The sequence below is a fragment of the Thalassophryne amazonica genome, chromosome 12 (assembly GCF_902500255.1).
Source record: "Thalassophryne amazonica chromosome 12, fThaAma1.1, whole genome shotgun sequence".
Classification (NCBI taxonomy): domain Eukaryota; kingdom Metazoa; phylum Chordata; class Actinopteri; order Batrachoidiformes; family Batrachoididae; genus Thalassophryne; species Thalassophryne amazonica.
Genome location: NC_047114.1, coordinates 103,909,174 through 103,935,922, shown reverse-complemented (window position 1 = coordinate 103,935,922; position 26,749 = coordinate 103,909,174). Strand labels below are relative to the sequence as shown.

The 26,749-nt window shown below is 44.2% G+C and overlaps 1 protein-coding gene across 1 annotated transcript in view; it reads left to right on the top strand.

The window, feature by feature from the left end:
- Positions 1-19,686, top strand: part of LOC117521361 (nucleolar transcription factor 1-like) — a 159,495-nt gene extending 139,809 nt beyond the window's left edge. The window contains exons 13-15 of the mRNA XM_034182650.1: positions 16,074-16,211; positions 17,770-17,886; positions 19,249-19,686. Of these exons, the coding sequence (XP_034038541.1) occupies positions 16,074-16,211; positions 17,770-17,886; positions 19,249-19,323 (330 nt within the window). The 3' untranslated portion in view covers positions 19,324-19,686. The remainder of the gene's footprint in view (positions 1-16,073; positions 16,212-17,769; positions 17,887-19,248) is intronic.
- The last annotated feature ends 7,063 nt before the right edge of the window (positions 19,687-26,749 follow it).

The following is a 26,749-nucleotide window of genomic DNA, read 5'->3' as shown; positions in this document are numbered from 1 at the left end:
TGTATCGGACCGTCGTGAAGAGAGAGCTGAGTAGGGGGGCAAAGCTCTCGATTTACCGGTCGATTTACGTTCCGATCCTCACCTATGGTCATGAGATTTGGCTCATGACCGAAAGAACGAGATCGCGAGTACAAGATGAGTTTCCTCTGCAGGGTGGCTGGGCGCTCCCTTAGAGATAGGGTGAGGAGCTCGGTCACTCGGGAGGAGCTCGGAGTCGAGCCGCTGCTCCTCCACGTCGAAAGGAGTCAGTTGAGGTGGCTCGGGCATCTTTTCCGGATGCCCCCTGGACGCCTCGCTGGAGAGGTGTTCCGGGCACGTCCCACTGGGAGACCCAGGACACGCTGGAGGGACTACATCTCTCGACTGGCTTGGGAACGCCTTGGGGTTCCCCGGAGGAACTGGGGGACGTGTGTGTGGATCGGGAGGTCTGGGCGGCTTTGCTTGAGCTGCTGCCCCCGCGACCCGACTCCAGATAAAGCGGAAGAAAATGGATGGATGGATGGATACTAAGGTGATCGCCAGCCACTAGCCCTAAGCTTCACTAAAAGACCCAGAATTTAGATAAAGTTGAGGCCACGGCACGCTCCGTTTACTAATAAAATTAATTTAAAAGGGTAAGCATAGTAACATACTATGTCAGTATGCTAGCCATACGAAAGGGAAAATAAATGCATCTTAAGTCTGGCCTTGAAAGTCTCCACAGAATCTGACTGTTTTAGTCATGCAGGGAGATCATTCCACAGAACAGGTGCATGGTAAGAGAAAGCTCTGTGACCCACAGACTTCTTATTCATCGTAGGGACACATAGTAGTCCTGCACCCTGAGAACGTAAAGCCCGGGCCAGTATGTAAGGTTTAATTAGGTCAGCTAGGTAGGGAGGTGCCAGTCCATGAACAGTTTTATAGGAAGCCAGTGAAGAGATGCCAAAATGGGTGTAATGTGGTCGAACTTTGTGCTTCTTGTCAAAAGTCTGGCAGCAGCATTTTGAACCAATTGGAGAGCCCTAATGCTGGACTGCGGTAAACCAGAAAATAGAACATTGCAGTAGTTCAGTCGAGAAGAGACAACCGCATGGATCAGGGTCTCAGCACCCCCTTTTCTATTTTTTTTTTTTTACTAATAGCCCAATTTCATAGCCTTAAGAGTGTGCATATCATGAATGCTTGGTCTTGTTGAATTTGTGAGAATCTACTGAATCTACTGGTACCTTGTTTCTCATGTAACAATAAGAAATATACTCAAAACCTGGATTCATCTTTTTAGTCACATAGCACTACTATTATTCTGAACACTACTGTAAATGGATGCTGCACTCACTGCAGTTTATTGTCTGGAATAGTCCCAGATTGCATTTCAGAGCTTCTAGAATTCAAACATTTTCGTGCAGGTGGTGTTGGGGGGTAATTTTCGGTTTCATCTTTTTTTGTTTTTCACCACTTTCATCCCTGAATATGTCAATCGTGAGTCACTTTTGTGCAGATTAAAGTTACTAACTGGGACTCCAGTCTTGTTGCGAGAAAGAAACGAGAATTGTCCTCCGTTCTGTTCACACAGATCCAAACGCTGTCCCTATGTATAACTGAGTATCATCAGCATAGCAGTGAAAGGTAATTCCAAAACACCAAAATATGTGCCCAAGGGGTGCTATATAAAGGGAGAAAAGTAGGGGGCCTAAGACGAACCCCTGTGGAACCCCAAATTTCATGTCACTAGGGTTAGAGGTAGTGTTACTGTACAAAACACAGTGAGAATGACTGGTCAAGTATGACATCAGCCATGCAAGGGCACTCCCAGTAATCCCAAAATGATTTTCCAGCCTATCAAGTAGAATATGATGATCCACTGTATCAAATGCAGCACTGAGATCTAACAGCAACAGAACCGTAGTGGTGTCCGAATCCATTGTAAGCAGAAGATCATTCACCACTTTAGTGAGAGCCGTCTCTGTGGAATGATATTTTCTAAAAGCAGACTGCAGTGGCTCAAACAGATTATTCTCAGTAAGATAGTCTACGAGCTGCTGTGACACCACTTTTTCCAGAATTTTAGAGCAAAATGATAGATTTGATATCGGCCTATAGTTTTTCAGTACACTAGGGTCAATATTAGATTTCTTAAGTAATGGTTTAATCAGTGCAGATTTGAAACATTTAGGAACAGATCATTGATCAACAATGATTTTGAGGACAGTGATCTTATGTTAATGAGACCCAGACTAAGGACCTCAGTGAGGTTGACTGTTGGACTGTTTGGATTTAGGGGTAGTTCCAGTGTAGCACATATAAGATGCCTGGAAATCGGTTTAGGTTTGAGACATTCCACACGAGTTGTAGGGAGCAGACACGAAATCTTTGATATTGCTTGAACAGCCAACGGGCCATCCTCAATTTCATCCAATTTAAGTAATAGGTATTAAGTTTGCAAAGCATATCCCTCTATCATTTTTATGGACACATCTACGGAAGCAGTCCACAGTCTCAACTTGATGAATGTCCCTCCCTGGCACAAAAACTGCACTATCACCATAGTGGATTTTCTGCACTGATTTCCCCGCTAAGCTATTGGATTCCACATCCACATTTGTCATAACCCTTGCAGCGTCTCGAATCACCTGCTCCGTGGCATGATGTAAAATCCTGATTTAACCCTGTTAATGTTACCTTCAACCCCCAACCCCCTCGAGTGACCGAGGTTTAACCCCTGACCCGGCCCTCGGGCGAGCAAGGTTTAACCCCGACCCGGCCCTCAAGTGAGCAAAGCGAGGATTAACCCTCAACCTGGCTCTCCAGTGAGCATAGTTTAACTTCTGACCCGGCACTCGAGTGAGCAAAGCGAGGCTTAACCCCCGATCCGGCCTTTGAGTGCGTGAATCAAGGTTTAACCCCCGATCTGGCCCTTGAGTGAGCGAAGTTTAACCCCCGACCCGGCCCTTGAGTGAACAAGGTTTAACCCCCAGCACTCAAGTGAGCGAAGCGAGGTTTAACCCCCGACTCCACCTTCGAGTGAGTGAAGTTTAACCCCCCGACCCGGCCCTTGAGTGAGCAAAGCGAGGTTTAACCTCCAACCCGGCCTTCGAGTGAACAAAGCATAACCCTCGACCCGGCCCTCAACTGCGCAAAGTTTAATCCCGAATTGGCCCTCGAGTGAGTGAAACGAGATTTAACCCCCAACCCGGCCTTTGAGTGAGCAACGCAAGGTTTAATCCCCGATCCGGCCCTCGAGTGAACGAAGTTTAACCCTCAACCCGGCCCTCGAGTGAACGAAGTTTAACCCTCAACCCGACCCTCGAGTGAACGAAGGTTAACCCTCGACCCGGCCCTCGAGTGAGCAAAGCGAGGTTGACCCGGTCCTCGAGTGAGTGAGGTTTAAGTCCCGGCACTCTAGTGAGCCAAGCGAGGTTTAACCCCCGACCCGGCCCTCGAGTGAGCAATGTTTAACCCCCTACCCAGCCCTCAAGTGAGTGAGGTTTAATCCCCGACCCCACCCTCGAGTGAGCGAAGTTTAACCCCCGACCCAGCCCTCAAGTGAGCGAAGCAAGGCTTAACCCCTGATCTTGCCATTGAGTGAGCGAAGCAAGGTTTAACCCCCAATCCGGGCCTCAAGTGAGCGAAGAGAGGTTTCACCCCCGACCCGATCCTCGAGTGAGCAAGGTTTAACCCCCCGACCAGGCCCTCATGTGAGCGAGGTTTAATCCTTGACCCGGCCCTCGAGTACGCAAAGTTTAATCCCGAATTGGCCCACGAGTGAGCGAAGCGAGGTTTAACCCCCGATCTGGGCCTCGAGTGAGCGAAGAGAGGTTTCACCCCCGACCTGACTCTCGAGTGAGCAAGGTTTCACCCCCGACCAGGCCCTCGTGTGAGCGAGGTTTAATCCCGAATTGGCCCTCGAGTGAGCAAAGCGAGGTTTAACCCCCAATCGGCCCTCAAGTGAGTGAGGCTTAAGCCCCGTCACTCAAGTGAGCAAAGCTAGGTTTAAACCCCGGCCCTAGAGTGAGCGAAGTGAGGTTTAACCCCTGACCTTGCCATTGAGTGAGCGAAGCCAGGTTTAACCCCTGATCCGGGCCTTGAGTGAGCAAAGAGAGGTTTCAAACCCGACCCTTGAGTGAGCGAGGTTTAACCCCCGACCAGGCCCTCGAGTGAGCGAGGTTTAACCCCAGACCCCGCCCTCGAGTGCGCGAAGTTTAATCCCGAATTGGCCCTCGAGTGAGCAAAGCGAGGTTTAACCCCCAATCCGGCCCTCAAGTGAGTGAGGCTTAAGCCCCGGCACTCAAGTGAGCCAAGCGAGGTTTAAACCGGCCCTAGAGTGAGCGAAGCAAGGTTTAACCCCTGACCTTGCCATTAAGTGAGCGAAGCCAGGTTTAACCCCCGATCCGGGCCCCGAGTGAGCGAAGAGAGGTTTCACACCCGACCCTCGAGTGAGCGAAGTTTAACCCTCGACCCCGCCCTCGAGTGAGCGAAGTTTAACCCCCGACCCCGCCCTCGAGTGAGCAAAGCGAGGTTTAACCCCCGACCTGGCCCTCGAGTGAGCAAGGTTTAACCCCCGACCAGCCCCTCGAGTGAGCGAGGTTTAACCCCCGACCAGCCCCTCGAGTGAGCGAGGTTTAACCCCCGACCTGGCCCTCGAGTGAGCGGGGTTTAACCCCCGACCTGGCCCTCGAGTGAGCGAGGTTTAACCCCCGACCCGGCCCTCGAGTGAGCGAAGCGAAGTTTAACCCCCGATCCGGGCCTCGAGTGAGCGAAGAGAGGTTTCACACCCGACCCTCGAGTGAGCAAAGTTTAACCCCGACCCCGCCCTCGAGTGAGCGAAGTTTAACCCTCGACCCCGCCCTCGAGTGAGCGAAGTTTAACCCCCAATCCGGCCCTCGAGTGAGTGAGGTTTAAGCCCCGGCACTCTGCTGAACCAAGCGAGGTTTAAACCCCGGCCCTAGAGTGAGCGAAGCAAGGTTTAACCCCCGATCCAGCCCTCGAGTGAGCAAAGTGAGGTTTAAGCTACAACCCAGTCCTCGTGTGAGCGAAGCGAGGATTAACCCACAACGTGGCCCTCGAGTGAGCGAATCAAGGTTTAACCCCCGACCCAGCCCTCGAGTGAGCGAAGCGAGGTTTAACCCCTTGACCCTGCCCTCAAGTGAGTGAAGTTTCACCCCTGATCCGACCCTCGAGTGAGTAAAGTTTCACAGGTTTAAAGTAAACTTTAAACCTGTGAAGAATTTTCAGAACTTTTGTCTGACTTAGTGCTTAGCTCAGATAAGATAATTATAGTGGGCGATTTTAACATCCACACAGATGCTGAGAATGACAGCCTCAACACTGCATTTAATCTATTATTAGACTCAATTGGCTTTGCTTAAAATGTAAATGAGTCCACCCACCACTTTAATCATATCTTAGATCTTGTTCTGACTTATGGTATGGAAATTGAAGACTTAACAGTATTCCCTGAAAACTCCCTTCTGTCTGATCATTTCTTAATAACATTTACATTTACTCTGATGGACTACCCAGCAGTGGGGAATAAGTTTCATTACACTAGAAGTCTTTCAGAAAGCGCTGTAACTAGGTTTAAGGATATGTTTCCTTCTTTATGTTCCCTAATGCCATATACCAACACAGTGCAGAGTAGCTACCTAAACTCTGTAAGTGAGATAGAGTATCTCGTCAATAGTTTTACATCCTCATTGAAGACAACTTTGGATGCTGTAGCTCCTCTGAAAAAGAGAGCTTTAAATTAGAAGTGCCTGACTCCGTGGTATAACTCACAAACTCGCAGCTTAAAGCAGATAACCCGTAAGTTGGAGAGGAAATGGCGTCTCACTAATTTAGAAGATCTTCACTTAGCCTGGAAAAAGAGTCTGTTGCTCTATAAAAAAGCCCTCCGTAAAGCTAGGACATCTTTCTACTCATCACTAATTGAAGAAAATAAGAACAACCCCAGGTTTCTTTCAGCACTGTAGCCAGGCTGACAGAGTCAGAGCTCTATTGAGCCGAGTATTCCTTTAACTTTAACTAGTAATGACTTCATGACTTTCTTTGCTAATAAAATTTTAACTATTAGAGAAAAAATTACTCATAACCATCCCAAAGATGTATCGTTATCTTTGGCTGCTTTCAGTGATGCCGGTATTTGGTTAGACTCTTTCTCTCCGATTGTTCTGAGTTATTTTCATTAGTTACTTCATCCAAACCATCAACATGTCTATTAGACCCCATTCCTACCAGGCGGCTCAAGGAAGCCCTACCATTATTTAATGCTTCGATCTTAAATATGATCAATCTATCTTTATTAGTTGGCTGTGTACCACAGGCTTTTAAGGTGGCAGTAATTACTTAAAAAGCCATCACTTGACCCAACTATCTTAGCTAATTATAGGCCAATCTCCAACCTTCCTTTTCTCTCAAAAATTCTTGAAAGGGTAGTTGTAAAACAGCTAACTGATCATCTGCAGAGGAATGGTCTATTTGAAGAGTTTCAGTCAGGTTTTAGAATTCATCATAGTACAGAAACAGCATTAGTGAAGGTTACAAATGATCTTCTTATGGCCTCAGACAGTGGACTCATCTCTGTGCTTGTTCTGTTAGACCTCAGTGCTGCTTTTGATACTGTTGACCCTAAAATTTTATTACAGAGATTAGAGCATGCCATAGGTATTAAAGGCACTGGGCTGCGGTGGTTTGAATCATATTTATCTAATAGATTACAATTTGTTCATGTAAATGGGGAATCTTCTTCACAGACTAAGGTTAATTATGGAGTTCCACAAGGTTCTGTGCTAGGACCAATTTTATTCACTTTATACATGCTTCCCTTAGGCAGTATTATTAGACGGCATTGCTTAAATTTAAGCTAGAGTACTGACGGGGACTAGAAGGAGAGAACATATCTCACCCATATTGGCCTCTCTTCATTGGCTTCCTGTTAATTCTAGAATAGAATTTAAAATTCTTCTTCTTACTTATAAGGTTTTGAATAATCAGGTCCCTTCTTATTTTAGGGACCTCATAGTACCATATCACCCCAATAGAGCGCTTCGCTCTCAGACTGCAGGCTTACTTGTAGTTCCTAGGGTTTGTAAGAGTAGAATGGGAGGCAGAGCCTTCAGCTTTCAGGCTCCTCTCCTGTGGAACCAGCTCCCAATTCAGATCAGGGAGACAGACACCCTCTCTACTTTTAAGATTAGGCTTAAAACTTTCCTTTTTGCTAAAGCTTATAGTTAGGGCTGGATTAGGTGACCCTGAACCATCCCTTAGTTATGCTGCTATAGACTTAGACTGCTGGGGGGTTCCCATGATGCACTGAGTGTTTCTTTCTCTTTTTGCTCTGTATGCACCACTCTGCATTTAATCATTAGTGATTGATCTCTGCTCCCCTCCACAGCATGTCTTTTTCCTGGTTCTCTCCCTCAGCCCCAACCAGTCCCAGCAGAAGACTGCCCCTCCCTGAGCCTGGTTCTGCTGGAGGTTTCTTCCTGTTAAAAGGGAGTTTTTCCTTCCCACTGTCGCCAAGTGCTTGCTCACAGGGGGTCGTTTTGACCTTTGGGGTTTTTTACGTAATTATTGTATGGCCTTGCCTTACAATATAAAGCGCCTTGGGGCAACTGTTTGTTGTGATTTGGCGCTATATAAATAAAATTGAATTGAATTGAATTAAACTGGGATTTTGTGCTATCTGAAGATCCTCTGTAGTTTTTCTATAGTCTTGCTAAATAAGGGAGAGACACTCCTCTTCTTCTTGCCTCCGTCTCCTGTCTGTCTGGTCTCTTTGTTCTTTGGGACTTCTGCACTTTAGTTCACCCTAAGGACAGGATCCCTCATATTCTCTCAGATGTCAGGATAACTATAACGAACAGTACATAGGTGAGACTAAGCAGCCGTTGCAGCCAGAGAAAAGAAATGGTGTGAGAGGGGTGTGAAAGAAGCATTGTATGTGAAACAGTTGAAACCCAGCCTTAAGGGTCTGAGACACGCTTTGTTTCCTGTTTACAATGGGTACTCAGGTCAAAGCAGTTTCAATCATTTGTTCATGGTAATGAGTCATTCACATCGTCAGGAGAGGCGTCAGTCCCATTGTTAAGCCCCTTTCACATTGGCGTATTCATAGAGCTGCGTATTGCAGTGTTGTGTTTCATTTAAATATGCCTGAAATGCGCGCATACTCAGCCTTTTTCCACGTTCATTTCATACTTGCAGCTTTGTGTGTTCGCTTTTTAATGTGTGCACACAGTCGCATGTACCATGCCGCTATTAAACCAGTTCAGTGCTATTTTCTGCCTCTGTGGAAGTGCGCTCTGTTCTCTACTGCAGGTGTGGTGCAGCTCAAAAACAGAGTCATTTAACATTATTATTATTATTATTATCATTTGTCTTGGTGGATCACTTTCATTGTGTTCAGATGCTGCTGAGTCTGGCTGCTGTGAATGAAACGCTGTGACTCGTTAAACTTTTAAACTTCTGGTTGCTCCGATCAGGTCCGCTGATTTGATCAGACCTGATCGATCAGGGCGATGAGGACACCGACATGCAGCGAGTGCGCTTTTATTTTAAAGTCACAGCTCTTTTCAGATTTGATCAGACCTGATCGATCAGGGCGTTTGATGAACGCACCGACATGCAACAACGAGGCTTTTCTTTTAAAGAGTCACAGCTCTTGTCAGGTTTGATCAGACCTGATCGATCAGGTGTTTGATGAGCGCACCGACATGCAGCGTGTGCACCAACACCAATGCCCTTGTGAAAAAGGCACAGCAGCTTCTGTACTTTTTAAGGTCACTGAGGAAGGTCAACCTGTCCCAGGAACTGTTCTGTAGAGAGCGTCCTCACCAACAACATCTTGGTGTGGTACAGGAGCTGCTCTCAGGCTGACAAGAAGGTTCTGGAGAGAGTCAGGAAGTCAGCACAGAACATCATAGGAGTGCAGCTGTCCTCTCTGTCAGACATCTATAACACCAGATGTCTGCACAGGGCCAGAAGCATCAGCTTGGATGGTTCACACCCTGGGCACAACCTGTTCTCACTGCTGCCCTCAGGAAAGAGGTACCGGTCCATCAAGGCCCGCACATCCAGACTCACCAACATGTTCTATCCAAGTGCAATACGGGTATTGAATGCACATTAGCCTACAGTCTGCACTGTTCATTGCATTTATTTTATAAAGGTGAATGCAATGAATAGTACAGACTTCTATTTATATACAGCTACTGGCTCCTTGTAAATACATGTACTTATTCTTATGTCTTTTTATATTTACTTTTACACCTTTGCACTACGGGAGTTGTCTTTTAATTTCATTGTACCTTGTGTATAATGACAATAAAAAGCATTCTATTCTATTATTTTAAAATCACAGGTTTGATCAGATACAGAGAGAGAGAGAGTGAGCGACCCACCTGCTGTTTCTGTATTTCTGAGTTGAGGTTCGATTCCCTGTTCTGATCACACAGGTGCTGTGGGCTGTGTGATCATGTTCTCAGTTGATTTCTCTGGATTCACACACTCAGTTTTTGGTTGTGTACAGAAGTGCAGTGTTGCACAGACTTGGATGCAGTAACGCTGTGCTGCACAGTGTCAGATCCTGCTATTTTTTTAGATACAGGGCACACGCTCACCCTCCGATGAGTGTGTTTGTGTACTAAACCAGCTCTCCGTCTCTGGGGTCCGACCTTCGTGTCTCCACGGGTATTACCCGGCAGGGCTGCACAAAGGCTGTTCAAGCTGGTGGCGAGGAGATTCGTCTAGCCGCTCACTGCCTCCATCCGGACGTCCACCCCGCTGACGCTGATCTCGCACCCCGGTCGAATAGCCTTCTCTGGAACCAGGATACGAACCGGCCACGCCCGTTAACGGCAGCTCTCCTCTTATGGATCAGGGCTCTTGGAATGTTGCTAGATTTTGAATTTAGTGACTCGTACAGCGAGTCCCCAGGATGTATTAATTTCATTAAAAACCAGACTAACCTTTTAGAGCACTTTTTGATGTTGTACACCCAATAAACTTTAACTTTTACACCTTAAGAAGCATCAATAAATCCAATGTCCAAGCCTTAACACTTTAACTGCATGCTTGGAAATTTATTGCAGGTTTTGCAAGTGCCGACAGCATAATCAAAATAGGTTATATGATGATAATTTCACAACAGTAATTCGAGTATAATTAGAATAATGATTGGCAGAGATTTTTGTTTTTAATTCAATAATACTGTCTGATCTTACTTTGACTGGACTGGATTGACTTCTTAACAATTTTTCTAGGAGTGAGGGAAGGAGGTTTTTGAGGTTAAAGTCCCCAGCTCGATGAACTTGATTTCCTCTTCATCAGCTATTAGTCGTTAGCTTACCACGATCCTTGTGTGATGTTGTAATCCTTCAGGAAATTAATCCACATAAGAGTTTATTCCTTCTTCAATCAACCAAAAGTTGATCTAATCCATTCTGGTATGCTGTGATGTTCCTCGAGAGAGAAAACGTTGAACCTTCCCCACTCAGACTTAAGGCCAGTGATTATTCTCCAATGCTCTGCTACTCCGTGACTGGACGGCCTGAGTGGGAGTTGAAAACTCTCTCAAATGATCTCTTATGGCTCCAATCCTGTCACTTCACGATTCCAATTGCTGCTCACAAGATGGTCAATTCTTGTGATCTCCTCGTAGCAGGGGAGAAGTGACAACAGCACCTCTCCCTGGAAGAATAACCCAGTTTCCTGGTGTTTCACAGTTTATATATGTGCTTGACTCTTTGTTGTCCTCAGATGATCTTGGTTACTGTGGGGACGCTGGTGACTCAAAACCTCCTCCCTTCTCCTTCCCTTACTGGAAGCTATCTGCGGCCCTTTGCCAGTAACTTATTTCTCAAGTTCCTCTTTTCTGTTAACACTTCAGCTTTTCTGAGAATTCATTCTTTTAAATCATTTCTTTAAAATCACATCAGTCATATTCAATCATTTCATTACAACTCTCTTTCACATAAAAATAATTCATATGGTCATATACAAACATTTTCATTCCTTATTATTAATTTCATATTTTACCACATCTTAATCATTTGATCAGTTGTTTATCATCAGCTTTTCTTGCCTCGTTGCAACATCTTCTTCACTTCCTCTTTCTCTCTGACTGCACTCTTTATGAAAAACAACTCATATAATCATTCATTTCACTTATTTGTAACATACTTTTTCTAATCAACTCTTAATTTAACACATTAATTCTTCATTTGATCATACTTGTCATGTTAGAATCATTCTTAGACATATTCCATCGTCTTCACCACTGAGTTCATTCCGTGGGCCTCCCCATTTGCAATGGAAAAGTCCGGTATGACCTCACTTACTCCGGGAAAGTACCAAACACTGTTCAGTTTAATCCAACAGCATGTATATTAATCCCATGGCACGTACTATATTTCAAGATGAAAACAAGCTGAAAGCAAGCTTAAAGTCATCTTTCCTGACAGCAGACCTGCTTAAAACTGTGTCCAGCGCTCTACTCCGAAGAGAATTAAACATGTTTAATTTCTTCCGTCCTACGCACGTAGCCCTCAACATACTGCTGCGTAGGGAGAAAAAACTCGATGTAGAGCTGCTAAAAGTGGGCATAGAGCTGCTCAACTCAGCATAGACGATACGCCACGATGAGCAGCTCTATGAATATGCCAATTTGAAAGCGGCTTTAGGAGGGACAGCTGCCCTGTCATTAGGAGGGTGCTAACTAAAGCACAATAGGTGCTAATTAGAGCAGTTGTTAGTCACTAGCCAATAGCAGTCTGCCTGTTGGTAGGAAGGGTCTGGTTAGGTTTAAAACTCCAGCTTTTGCTGGCTTCTGTTGTTCTTCTCTACAAGAGTCAAGACAGAAGTCAGACTACCAGAGCAAGAATTTTAGCTGAGGAAGCTTCTGCAATTTGAAGTGAAACGTCCTCACGTCAGACAACCCAGTCCAGTCAAAGATTCAAGCTTCTCTACTATGGAAACCACCTGGACAACTGAGAGCCTTCACAGAAACCTGGGCACCTATCTTTGAGCAGTTTGGTCCATTCCTCTTTGCAGCACCTCTCAAGCTCCATCAGGTTGGATGGGGAGCGTCTGTGCACAGACATTTTCAGATCTCTCCAGAGATGTTCAGTCGGATTCAGGTCTGGGCTCTGGCTGGGCCACTCAAGGACATTCACAGAGTTGTCCTGAAGCCACTCCTTTAATATCTTGGGTGTGTGCTTAAGGTCATTGTCCTGTTGAAAGATGAACCGTCGCCCCAGTCTGAGGTCAAGAGCGCTCTGGAGCAGGTTTCAAAATCAAATCAATTTTATTTATATAGCGCCAAATCACAACAAACAGTTGCCCCAAGGCGCCTTATATTGTAAGGCAAGGCCATACAATAATTACGTAAAAACCCCAACGGTCAAAACGACCCCCTGTGAGCAAGCACTTGGCGACAGTGGGAAGGAAAAACTCCCTTTTAACAGGAAGAAACCTCCAGCAGAACCAGGCTCAGGGAGGGGCAGTCTTCTGCTGGGACTGGTTGGGGCTGAGGGAGAGAACCAGGAAAAAGACATGCTGTGGAGGGGAGCAGAGATCAATCACTAATGATTAAATGCAGAGTGGTGCATACAGAGCAAAAAGAGAAAGAAACACTCAGTGCATCATGGGAACCCCCCAGCAGTCTAAGTCTATAGCAGCATAACTAAGGGATGGTTCAGGGTCACCTGATCCAGCCCTAACTATAAGCTTTAGCAAAAAGGAAAGTTTTAAGCCTAATCTTAAAAGTAGAGAGGGTGTCTGTCTCCCTGATCTGAATTGGGAGCTGGTTCCACAGGAGAGGAGCCTGAAAGCTGAAGGCTCTGCCTCCCATTCTACTCTTACAAACCCTAGGAACTACAAGTAAGCCTGCAGTCTGAGAGCGAAGCGCTCTATTGGGGTGATATGGTACTACGAGGTCCCTAAGATAAGATGGGACCTGATTATTCAAAACTTTATAAGTAAGAAGAAGAATTTTAAATTCTATTCTGGAATTAACAGGAAGCCAATGAAGAGAGGCCAATATGGGTGAGATATGCTCAGTACTCTAGCTGCAGCATTTTGAATTAACTGAAGGCTTTTCAGGGAACTTTGAGGTCAACCTGATAATAATGAATTACAATAGTCCAGCCTAGAGGAAAAAAATGCATGAATTAGTTTTTCAGCATCACTCTGAGACAAGACCTTTCTAATTTTAGAGATAATGCGCAAATGCAAAAAAGCAGTCCTACATATTGGTTTAATATGCGCTTTGAATGACATATCCTGATCAAAAATGACTCCAAGATTTCTCACAGTATTACTAGAGGTCAGGGTAATGCCATCCAGAGTAAGGATCTGGTTAGACACCATGTTTCTAAGATTTGTGGGGCCAAGTACAATAACTTCAGTTTTATCTGAGTTTAGGAAATTAGAGGTCATCCATGTCTTTATGTCTGTAAGACAATCCTGCAGTTTAGCTAATTGGTGTGTGTCCTCTGGCTTCATGGATAGATAAAGCTGGGTGTCATCTGTGTAACAATGAAAATTTAAGCAATGCTTTCTAATAATACTGCCTAAGGGAAGCATGTATAAAGTGAATAAAATTGGTCTCTTAGAAAATCTCTTAGATAAATATGATTCAAACCACCGCAGCGCAGTGCCTTTAATACCTATGGCATGCTCTAATCTCTGTAATAAAATTTTATGGTCAACAGTATCAAAAGCAGCACTGAGGTCTAACAGAACAAGCACAGAGATGAGTCCACTCTCTGAGGCCATAAGAAGATCATTTGTAACCTTCACTAATGCTGTTTCTGTACTATGATGAATTCTAAACCCTGACTGAACTCTTCAAATAGACCATTCCTCTGCAGATGATCAGTTAGCTGTTTTACAACTACCCTTTCAAGAATTTTTGAGAGAAAAGGAAGGTTGGAGATTGGCCTATAATTAGCTAAGATAGCTGGGTCAAGTGATGGCTTTTTAAGTAATTGTTTAATTACTGCCACCTTAAAAGCCTGTGGTACATAACCAACTTACAAAGATAGATTGATCATATTTAAGATCGAAGCATTAAATAATGGTAGGGCTTCCTTGAGCAGCCTGGTAGGAATGGGGTTGAAGTTAAAGGAATACCTGGCTCAATAGAGCTCTGACTCTTTGTCAGCCTGGCTATAGTGCTGAAAAGAAACCTGGGGTTGTTCTTATTTTCTTCAATTAGTGATGAGTAGAAAGATGTCCTAGCTTTACGGAGGGCTTTTTTATAGAGCAACAGACTCTTTTTCCAGGCTAAGTGAAGATCTTGTGAAGTGAAGTGTCTGACTCCGTGGTATAACTCACAAACTCGTAGCTTAAAGCAGATAACCCGTAAGTTGGAGAGGAAATGGCGTCTCATCTAGTTATCTAGATCAATCTAACTGCACAGATTAAACAGCTAACAGATACAGCAAAACACCGCTGTGCTCCGGAACAGGAAGTGATCCAGGATGTCTCTGTACATTGCTACATTCATCTTTCCCTCAATCCTGACTCGTCTCCCAGTTCCTGCTGCTGAAAAACATCCCCACAGCATGATGCTGCCACCACCATGCTTTACTGTAGGGATGGTGCCTGGTTTCCTCCAAACATGACGCCAAAGAGTTCAATCTTTGTTTCATCAGACCAGAGAATTTAGTTTCTCCTGGTCTGAGAGTACTAAAGGTGCCTTTTGTCAAACTCCAGGTGGGCTGCCATGTGCCTTTTACTAAGGAGTGGCTTCTGTCTGGCCACTCTACCATACAGACCTGATTGGTGGATTGCTGCAGAGATGGTTGTCCTTCTGGAAGGTTCTCCTCTCTCTACAGAGGATTGCTGGAGCTCGGACAGAGTGACCATCGGGTTCTTGGTCACCTCCCTGACTAAGGTCCTTCTCCCTCGATTGCTCATTTTAGAGTCCTGCTGGATCTGAACGTCTTCCATTTACAGATGATGGAGGCCACTGAGCTTATTGGGACCTTCAAAGCAGCAGAAATGTTTCTGTTCCCTTCCCCAGATTTGTGATTTGTGCCTCCAGACAGTCCTGTCTCTGAGGTCTACAGACAATTCCTTTGACTTCATGCTTGGTTTGTACTGTGACTGTCAACTGTGGGACCTTATACAGTGTTGTGAAAAAGTGTTTGCTGCCTTGAGCTTTTACATGTTTGAAATTTTTTTTAGGACATCCAAAAACAAAACAAAAATCCAGGCTTTTCATATTAAATTTTCTAAAATTGTGCCCTTTAAACTCACTGTGAAAAGTAGTCTCTACATTATGAATGAAAAGAAATAAAAATCAAAAAGCCAAAGTGATGGTGTGAATAAATAAGTGCCCCCTTTAGTATAACACATACAAACCATCACTTTTACATCCAGTCTTCTTCTGTCAAGTAAGGGGATGGATACATTTCCAAGACACTGAATATGTCTTGGACTTTATTCACACCAAACATGAAGAAATACAAACAAAATGGTACTGTATGGTAAACCTGGGTGGAGTAGACAGTTCTCAAAAACTGAGTGACTGTGCAAGAATGAGAAGAGTGAGGAAAGACACCCAGACAACCCAGAAGAAGTTATAGGCTTCTGTGGCTGTGACTGGAGGAATTGTGCACAGTGCAAGTTTTGAATTTTACATCACCAGTTACACTGCTTCATGATTAAGTGGTACAGAGGAGGATTTTCTGAAAAAGAAGACCTGGAAGTACAGCTATCAATCAATCAATTTTATTTATATAGCGCCAAATCACAACAAACAGTTGCCCCAAGGCGCTTTATATTGTAAGGCAAGGCCATACAATAATTACATAAAAACCCCAACGGTCAAAACGACCCCCTGTGATCAAGCACTTGGCGACAGTGGAAAGGAAAAACTCCCTTTTAACAGGAAGAAACCTCCAGCAGAACCAGGAAAATCCTTCAGTTGGGCTTTATATTTGACCCTTTACTTCCTCAACCTCACTGACACCTCGCGCACTTTCCGAATTTTTGGCTTTCCCAATTGAACCTACGATCAGTGATAATTTGTGGGTGTATTTGATTTGTGGACATGCCCCCGTTTGTTTGTCGTTTACCTCTGACAGAAGAGACGAAGCTCCACCAAAGTGCACGGAGCTCCAGGAGCCAAAGTCCATCTGACAGCAAAGGGGAAGGCACTGAGTTCAAGACTCACGACTCCAGGTGTCACCGTCGGCAAGAGGGCCATGGCCTACCGAGCCAAGGTAACACAAAAACACACACAGCTACACACACAGCGACACACACAACACACGACACACACAACTACACACTGTCACACACTCTAACCCTAACACACAGTAATACCCAATATCAAAGGTTGCTCCTGACTTGTGTCCACCAGGTCATTTGCTCAGTCACCCCATCTCTCACTCTGGTGATTGTTCTGTAAGCATGTCTGTCGCTCTACCAGTTGCTCTGCCGGTTCCTCTGCCACCCTGTCTGTTGCTGTGCCGGTTGCTCTGCCAGCCTGTCTGTCACTCTGCCTGTTGCTCTGTCACCCTATCTGTTGCTCTGTAAGCCCGTCTGTCACTCTGCCAGTTGCTCTGCCACCCTGTCTGTCGCTCCGTCAGTTGATCTGTCACCCTGTTTGTTGCTCTTGTCACCTTGTCTGTCACTCTGGCGGTTGCTCTGTCACCCTGTCTGTCCCTCTGCTGTTTTCTCTGTCACCCTGTCTGTCGCTCTGTCTGTTGCTCTGTCACCCTGTCTGTCGCACTCCCAGGTGCTCTGTCACCCTGTCTGTCACTTTGCCGGTTGCTCTGCCACCCTGTCTCTTGCTCTACTGGTTTCTCTGCCAGCCTATCTGTTGCTCTGCTGGTTGCTCTGTCACCCTGTCTGTCGCTCTGGCGGTTGCTTTGTCACCCTGTTTGTCACTCTGCTGGTTGCTCTGTCACTCTGCTGGTTGCTCTGCCACCCTGTCTCTCGCTCTATCTGTTACTCTGCCTGTTGCTCTGTCACCCTGTCTGTCATTCTGGCAGTTGCTTTGTCACCCTGTCTGTCACTCTGCCAGTTGCTCTGCCACTCTCTGTTTGCGCTGTCTGTTGCTCTGTCACCCTGTCTGTCTCTCTGTCTGCTGCTGTGGCACCCTATTTGTCACTCTGCCGGTTGCTCTGCCACCCTGTCTGTCGCTTTGTCACCCTGTCTGTCACTCTGGTCGTTGCTCTGCCACCCTGTCTGTCTCTCTGTCTGCTGCTGTGGCACCCTATCTGTCACTCTGCCTGTTGCTCTGCCACCCTGTCTGTCTCTCTGTCTGCTGCTATGGCACCCTATCTGTCACTCTGCCGGTTGCTCTGGCACCCTGTCTGTCGCTTTGTCACCCTGTCTGTCACTCTGGTGGTTGCTCTGGCACCCTGTCTGTCGCTCTGTCTGTTGCTCTGTCACCCTGTCTGTCTCTCTGTCTGCTGCTATGGCACCCTATCTGTCACTCTGCCGGTTGCTCTGGCACCCTGTCTGTCACTCTGCCGGTTGCTCTGGCACCCTGTCTGTCGCTTTGTCACCCTGTCTGTCACTCTGGTGGTTGCTCTGGCACCCTGTCTGTCGCTCTGTCTGTTGCTCTGTCACCCTGTCTGTCTCTCTGTCTGCTGCTATGGCACCCTATCTGTCACTCTGGTGGTTGCTCTGTCACCCTGTCTGTCTCTCTGTCTGCTGCTATGGCACCCTATCTGTCACTCTGCCGGTTGCTCTGGCACCCTGTCTGTCGCTTTGTCACCCTGTCTGTCACTCTGCCGGTTGCTCTGTCACACTTTGTGTTCTGTCTTCCAGCAGGATATATCTGACTCAGATGAAGAGGAGGAGAAGAGCAATTCGTCGGATTCGGATGAAGATGACGAGACATCTGGAAGTACAGACAGTGATGAAGATGATGATGATGACGATGAGGTGAGGCAGTCATTCCAAACGTGACACACACTGATGACCTGTGACTAGGGCTCTATACATTTTTCAAAACTCGATACCATGCGATACATTGGATGCCTGGTACTCGATAAGTATCACGATATCGTTACATTTATATGTTTAATTGTGCTTATATGAATTTTATTTAAATTCATTCATAAATTACTGTATAGTGTGTGTGTTTGTGTGTAACTGGGTTTTTAATACTTTAGTTGTACTGCTTTATGTGTGTTGTATTAATTTCTTTTGCACATTTTCACCTTTTCTTTGACTTTATACCAAAGTGACATCACAACCTACATGTTTGATAAGATTAATAACACCAAGAGCATCATCATTTTCATTGATGGCTTCCCTCATCCTGACTGACCTGAACCCCAAACCGACCCAGTTATGCCCAAACCTAAGGCCTTGTCACACCTTGACGATTAGCCAGTGTATGCTGACAGCCCCATTTGCACCGAGTGGTTCAGGTCAGTACTGCACGGTGTGGTGCGGGTCAGAAATAGAGTAAGATGTGGTAAACGCTGCCGTGAATGAATGAAGCGCTGTGAGTCTTTAAACTTTTAAAGTGTTGGTCGCAATGAGACCGCGACCAGTGCTTTGATGGGTTCTCACTGTCTGATCAGTCACATGGGGGGGGGTCAAAATGCTGGTTGCGGTCTGATCGGTTCCTCAGATGGGGAACCGATCAGACCAGCATCCTCTGAGAAACACACTTGGAGCAGAAGAACCACAGAGGGACTTGCTTTAAAACTCTACGTTTCCAGCCACGACAAGGAATGAAAGTATTTTCAGATGTCATTTTTGAAAACCAGGAGCTTTATGTGGATACGTTTTTGTCAGATGACAAATCCCACTGAAACAAATGGGTCAGACTTTATATTTACTGTGTGTGTGACTGAAACAGTCTGTCCACATGAGGACTGCTGCTGTCAGCCAATCAATGACCAGCTTTGATGGACATATTTCGACTTATGAGTAAATTACATGAAACGTGTGCCAACAATCACATAACTTACCTACAGCTTATGTTCTGCATGTGCCGGACGTACGAGTCACACGCTGGAATACCTAGAAAATTTTCAACATGTCCAAAATTTTCCAAGGTGCTCGGCGTATTACGACATATTTCAGTGTGCTTCAACGTGCTCTTAACTTATAAAAAACATTCCCATAACATATTAGACGTATGCTAGTGTTTTAATACGGTCGGCATATCCGGGCTAAACCGTCAGGGTTAAAAACTTACGAGGATAACTACTACCTTCAACTCTTACAATTTATTCAAGTTCTCTTTCAAATTGCATCTAAACATGCTGCACTTTCTGTTTACGTCTGCAGAACAATGACGACGATGAGGATGAGGATGAAGACCAGACCTCCTCAGATGAATCCAGCGAGTCTGAGTCAGACTAGGTCTTTGTTGTCAAGAGGACAGGCTGTGCAGGCCACACCTCCTCACATGCCAGTCACCCTGGTGGACCAATAGGAAGTGGTGACTTTAGACCGCTAGAACGCTGGCCCTACCCACCTCCGTCCAAAGAAGGCGGAGTGTGGATGGAGTGTTTGTTACTTGTGTACTTTGAATGTTTTTTTTTTATCTCAGTGCTTTTGTTGCTTTTGACCCTGATGGATGTTTTCAGAAGGACTTTGGTTTATTGTTTATTGTTTTTCAGTGCGACGGGGCGTGTACAGAAATTTGATGGGCAGGGGAGGGGGCGGAGTTCTGCTGCCTGCCAGGTCAAATTACACAAATAAATAAATGCACTTTTTTCATAACAGAAGTTGTTCTTATTGAGTAATCAAACTCACTACGCCGCCTTCAGGTGCAGGTGGAAGTTGTCTATTTAAGAGTTCAGGTCATTTCATGCAACTTTGCACCACTCACTCACTCACTCACTCATCTTCAACCATTTACTCCAATTAAGGGTTTGGGGAGCTAGAGCCTATCCCAGCAGTCAGAGCGTGAGGTGGGGTTGAATGAATGAATGAATGAATTAATTTATTCAGCACACAGATCCAGAACAAAAAAAGAAAGAAAATAATCCATCAACGCACCATGCGCCCAAAAGGGTGTAGGCAGAAGCAAAAGCTTGTAAACACCCACCTCTTTAACCAAAAATAAAAATACATATTTATGTAAAATAATACATATACCCATCATAACTAATACAAAGTATAAATTGATCCTTGAACTAGAATTAAAAAAAAACACAAACATGCAAAGAGCAGTGCACCAAAATCACAACAAAATCAGTAAACCTAATTCATCATGTTATAGCAAGGAATCAAATAATTTTTAGAGAGCCTTTTAAAGCCAACCAAACTATCGAGTGATTTTATATTATCCAGACAATTATTGGGAGTAACTGGCACACACTCTTTGGTCCCCCTTTTTAAATATGGGGACCACCACCCCAGGTTGCCACTCTTTAGTCACTGTCCCAGACCTCAACACTGTTGAAGAGACGTCTCATCCTCCACACCCAGAGCCTTCAACATTTCTGGACGGATCTCATCAACCCCTGGGGCCATGCCACTGCGGAGTTGTTGGACTACCTCAGTGACTTCCAGGAGGGAAATTGTGAGTTGGTGATCCACGCCCTGCTCAGCGTGGCGTGATCGTGGGATCGGGGTGAGACTAACGCACGGGTTGAGTGTGCGGCGTCGGTAGAAACCATTCAGAAAACGGGCTGTCAGCACTCGGTGGAGAGTCTGCTGTGGCTGAAAACGAACAAGATGAGCTACTTGTTGCTCGTCTTGCTGCTCCAACAAAATAGCTAGAAAGATCTGTGGGGAAATGCCTCGTTTCTTGCCCAAGATTTTGCTTTCTATGTAGTCCACGCACTTTCTGTCTTCTTTTTGTTTTGTAATTCTTCTTTCCTATCTTGTTTTATTATGTTCAATAAATAAATCTTGTCTTGCTGATGGTCACAAGCTTCAGGAAGAAGAACCAGATTGTGAATCCTCGAGAATGACATGAACTGAGTGCCATAAACTTGTTAATTCATATTACAAGGGCAATTTCCCAACTTCAAAATTTTATTGTATTGTTTGTTTCTAAGAAAAAAATCATTTTTTTTATGGGGCCTAATATATATAGTTTATCATCCTTGATGTCAGAAAAAACTGATGGGGGGGCATTTTATTATTATTATTTTGTGAAAAACAGCCTGCACACATAAGTGACAGTAGCCTAAATTTCACTGCAAAGCAGCCTTAGGAACAATTACCCCCATCCCAAACAACAACAAAAAAAGGTTATCATCATTGACATTGATGAGGGATTTTACTGCCATAGTTTTGGTTTATATAGGGATGACTTTGGTCTTGGCCTCTACTGGTGGTTGGCTCTCACTGCGGTATTGTATCACTTCCTGTTCCGGAGCACAGCGGTGTTTTTCTGTATCTGTTAGCTGTTTAATCTGCACAGTTAGATTGATCTAGTTATCTAGATTACGATTTGTTTCCCAGTGTAATCTTTACGTGCCTTAACTAAAGCACTCCCTCTGCTGGATCACCTCTAAATTATTTACACATTATTCACTTTGCGTGTTTTTAGGAATCCGCTAGCTTAGTGTAGCTACTAGCTCTTAGCCGGTTTAGCATGGCGGCTTCTCCTGTCTCTCCCGCACTTTTCTGCTCTGGGTGTGAAATGTTTAGTTATTCCTCGGCCTCCTTTAGCACTAATGGTACTTGTAATAAGTGTAGCTTATTCGTAGCTTTGGAGGCCAGGCTGGGCGAATTGGAGACTCGGCTCCGCACCGTGGAAAATTCTACAGCTAGCCAGGCCCCTGTAGTCGGTGCGGACCAAGGTAGCTTAGCCGCCGTTAGTTCCCCTCTGGCAGATCCCGAGCAGCCGGGAAAGCAGGCTGACTGGGTGACTGTGAGGAGGAAGCGTAGCCCTAAACAGAAGCCCCGTGTACACCACCAACCCGTTCACATCTCTAACCGTTTTTCCCCACTCGACGACACACCCGCCGAGGATCAACTCTGATTATTGGCGACTCTGTTTTGAGAAATGTGAAGTTAGCGACACCAGCAACCATAGTCAATTGTCTTCCGGGGGCCAGAGCAGGCGACATTGAAGGAAATTTGAAACTGCTGGCTAAGGCTAAGCGTAAATTTGGTAAGATTGTAATTCACGTCGGCAGTAATGACACTTGGTTACGCCAATCGGAGGTCACTAAAATTAACATTAAATCGGTGTGTAACTTTGCAAAAACAATGTCGGACTCTGTAGTTTTCTCTGGGCCCCTCCCCAATCGGACCGGGAGTGACATGTTTAGCCGCATGTTCTCCTTGAATTGCTGGCTGTCTGAGTGGTGTCCAAAAAATGAGGTGGGCTTCATAGATAATTGGCAAAGCTTCTGGGGAAAACCTGGTCTTGTTAGGAGAGACGGCATCCATCCCACTTTGGATGGAGCAGCTCTCATTTCTAGAAATCTGGCCAATTTTCTTAAATCCTCCAAACCGTGACTATCCAGGGTTGGGACCAGGAAGCAGAGTTGTAGTCTTACACACCTCTCTGCAGCTTCTCTCCCCCTGCCATCCCCTCATTACCCCATCCCCGTAGAGACGGTGCCTGCTCCCAGACCACCAACAACCAGCAAAAATCTATTTAAGCATAAAAATTCAAAAAGAAAAAATAATATAGCACCTTCAACTGCACCACAGACTAAAACAGTTAAATGTGGTCTATTAAACATTAGGTCTCTCTCTTCTAAGTCCCTGTTAGTAATGATATAATAATTGATCAACATATTGATTTATTCTGCCTTACAGAAACCTGGTTACAGCAGGATGAATATGTTAATTTAAATGAGTCAACACCCCCGAGTCACACTAACTGCCAGAATGCTCGTAGCACGGGCCGAGGCGGAGGATTAGCAGCAATCTTCCATTCCAGCTTATTAATTAATCAAAAACCCAGACAGAGCTTTAATTCATTTGAAAGCTTGACTCTTAGTCTTGTCCATCCAAATTGGAAGTCCCAAAAAACAGTTTTATTTGTTATTATCTATCGTCCACCTGGTCGTTACTGTGAGTTTCTCTGTGAATTTTCAGACCTTTTGTCTGACTTAGTGCTTAGCTCAGATAAGATAATTATAGTGGGTGATTTTAACATCCACACAGATGCTGAGAATGACAGCCTCAACACTGCATTTAATCTATTATTTGACTCTATTGGCTTTGCTCAAAAAGTAAATGAGTCCACCCACCACTTTAATCATATCTTAGATCTTGTTCTGACTTATGGTATGGAAATAGAAGACTTAACAGTATTCCCTGAAAACTCCCTTCTGTCTGATCATTTCTTAATAACATTTACATTTACTCTGATGGACTACCCAGCAGTGAGGAATAAGTTTCATTACACTAGAAGTCTTTCAGAAAGCGCTGTAACTAGGTTTAAGGATATGATTCCTTCTTTATGTTCTCTAATACCATATACCAACACAGTGCAGAGTAGCTACCTAAACTCTGTAAGTGAGATAGAGTATCTCGTCAATAGTTTTACATCCTCATTGAAGACAACTTTGGATGCTGTAGCTCCTCTAAAAAAGAGAGCTTTAAATCAGAAGTGCCTGACTCCGTGGTATAACTCACAAACTCGTAGCTTAAAGCAGATAACCCGTAAGTTGGAGAGGAAATGGCGTCTCACTAACTTAGAAGATCTTCACTTAGCCTGGAAAAAGAGTCTGTTGCTCTATAAAAAAGCCCTCCGTAAAGCTAGGACATCTTTCTACTCATCACTAATTGAAGAAAATAAGAACAACCCCAGGTTTCTTTTCAGCACTGTAGCCAGGCTGACAAAGAGTCAGAGCTCTATTGAGCCGAGTATTCCATTAACTTTAACTAGTAATGACTTCATGACTTTCTTTGCTAACAAAATTTTAACTATTAGAGAAAAAATTACTCATAACCATCCCAAAGACGTATCGTTATCTTTGGCTGCTTTCAGTGATGCCGGTATTTGGTTAGACTCTTTCTCTCCGATTGTTCTGTCTGAGTTATTTTCATTAGTTACTTCATCCAAACCATCAACATGTTTATTAGACCCCATTCCTGCCAGGCTGCTCAAGGAAGTCCTACCATTATTTAATGCTTCAATCTTAAATATGATCAATCTATCTTTGTTAGTTGGTTATGTACCACAGGCCTTTAAGGTGGCAGTAATTAAACCATTACTTAAAAAGCCATCACTTGACCCAGCTATCTTAGCTAATTATAGGCCAATCTCCAACCTTCCTTTTCTCTCAAAGATTCTGAGAGGGTAGTTGTAAAACAGCTAACTGATCACCTGCAGAGGAATGGTCTATTTGAAGAGTTTCAGTCAGGTTTTAGAATTCATCATAGTACAGAAACAGCATTAGTGAAGGTTACAAATGATCTTCTTATGGCTTCGGACAGTGGACTTATCTCTGTGCTTGTTCTGTTGGACCTCAGTGCTGCTTTTGATACTGTTGACCATAAAATTTTATTACAGAGATTAGAGCATGTCATAGGTATTAAAGGCATTGCGCTGCGGTGGTTTGAATCATATTTGTCTAATAGATTACAGTTTGTTCATGTAAATGGGGAATCTTCTTCACAGACTAAAGTTAATTATGGAGTTCCACAAGGTTCTGTGCTAGGACCAATTTTATTCACTTATACATGCTTCCCTTGGGCAGTATTATTAGACGGTATTGCTTAAATTTTCATTGTTACGCAGATGATACCCAGCTTTATCTATCCATGAAGCCAGAGGATACGCACCAATTAGCTAAACTGCAGGATTGTCTTACAGACATAAAGACATGGATGACCTCTAATTTCCTGCTTTTAAACTCAGATAAAACTGAAGTTATTGTACTTGGCCCCACAAATCTTATAAGCATGGTGTCTAACCAGATCGTTACTCTGGATGGCATTTCCCTGATCTCTAGTAATACTGTGAGAAATCTTGGAGTTATTTTTGATCAGAATATGTCATTCAAAGCGCATATTAAACAAATATGTAGGACTGCCTTTTTGCATTTACGCAATATCTCTAAAATCAGAAAGGTCTTGTCTCAGAGTGATGCTGAAAAACTAATTCATGCATTTGTTTCCTCTAGGCTGGACTATTGTAATTCATTATTATCAGGTTGTCCTAAAAGTTCCCTAAAAAGCCTTCAGTTGGTTCAGAATGCTGCAGCTAGAGTACTGACGGGGACTAGCAGGAGAGAGCATATCTCACCCGTGTTGGCCTCCCTTCATTGGCTTCCTGTTAATGCTAGAATAGAATTTAAAATTCTTCTTCTTACTTATAAGGTTTGAATAATCAGGTCCCATCTTATCTTAGGGACCTCATAGTACCATATTACCCCATTAGAGCGCTTCGCTCTCAGACTGCGGGCTTACTTGTAGTTCCTAGGGTTGTAAGAGTAGAATGGGAGGCAGAGCCTTCAGCTTTCAGGCTCCTCTCCTGTGGAACCAGCTCCCAATTCAGATCAGGGAGACAGATACCCTCTCTACTTTTAAGATTAGGCTTAAAACTTTCCTTTTCGCTAAGGCTTATAGTTAGGGCTGGATCGGGTGACCCTGGACCATCCCTTGGTTATGTTGCTTTAGATGTAGACTGTGTTTCATAATTATTGTATGGCCTTGCCTTGCAATGTGGAGCGCCTTGGGGCAACTGTTTGTTGTGATTTGGCGCTATACAAGAAAAAAGTTGATTGATTGATTGATTCCTACCAGGCTGCTCAAGGAAGCCCTACCATTATTTAATGCTTCGATCTTAAATATGATCAATCTATCTTTGTTAGTTGGCTATGTACCACAGGCTTTTAAGGTGGCAGTAATTAAACCATTACTTAAAAAGCCATCACTTGACCCAGCTATCTTAGCTAATTATAGGCCAATCTCCAACCTTCCTTTTCTCTCAAAATTCTTGAAAGGGTAGTTGTAAAACAGCTAACTGATCATCTGCAGAGGAATGGTCTATTTGAAGAGTTTCAGTCAGGTTTTAGAATTCATCATAGTACAGAAACAGCATTAGTGAAGGTTACAAATGATCTTCTTATGGCCTCGGACAGTGGACTCATCTCTGTGCTTGTTCTGTTAGACCTCAGTGCTGCTTTTGATACTGTTGACCATAAAATTTTATTACAGAGATTAGAGCATGCCATAGGTATTAAAGGCACTGCGCTGCGGTGGTTTGAATCATATTTGTCTAATAGATTACAATTTGTTCATGTAAATGGGGAATCTTCTTCACAGACTAAAGTTAATTATGGAGTTCCACAAGGTTCTGTACTAGGACCAATTTTATTCACTTTATACATGCTTCCCTTAGGCAGTATTATTAGACGGTATTGCTTAAATTTTCATTGTTACACAGATGATACCCAGCTTTATCTATCCATGAAGCCAGAGGACACACACCAATTAGCTAAACTGCAGGATTGTTTTACAGACATAAAGACATGGATGACCTCTAATTTCCTGCTTTTAAACTCAGATAAAACTGAAGTTATTGTACTTGGCCCCACAAATCTTAGAAACATGGTGTCTAACCAGATCCTTACTCTGGATGGCATTACCCTGACCTCTAGTAATACTGTGAGAAATCTTGGAGTCATTTTTGATCAGGATATGTCATTCAAAGCGCATATTAAACAAATATGTAGGACTGCTTTTTTGCATTTACGTAATATCTCTAAAATCAGAAAGGTCTTGTCTCAGAGTGATGCTGAAAAACTAATTCATGCATTTATTTCCTCTAGGCTGGACTATTGTAATTCATTATTATCAGGTTGTCCTAAAAGTTCCCTAAAAAGCCTTCAGTTAATTCAAAATGCTGCAGCTAGAGTAC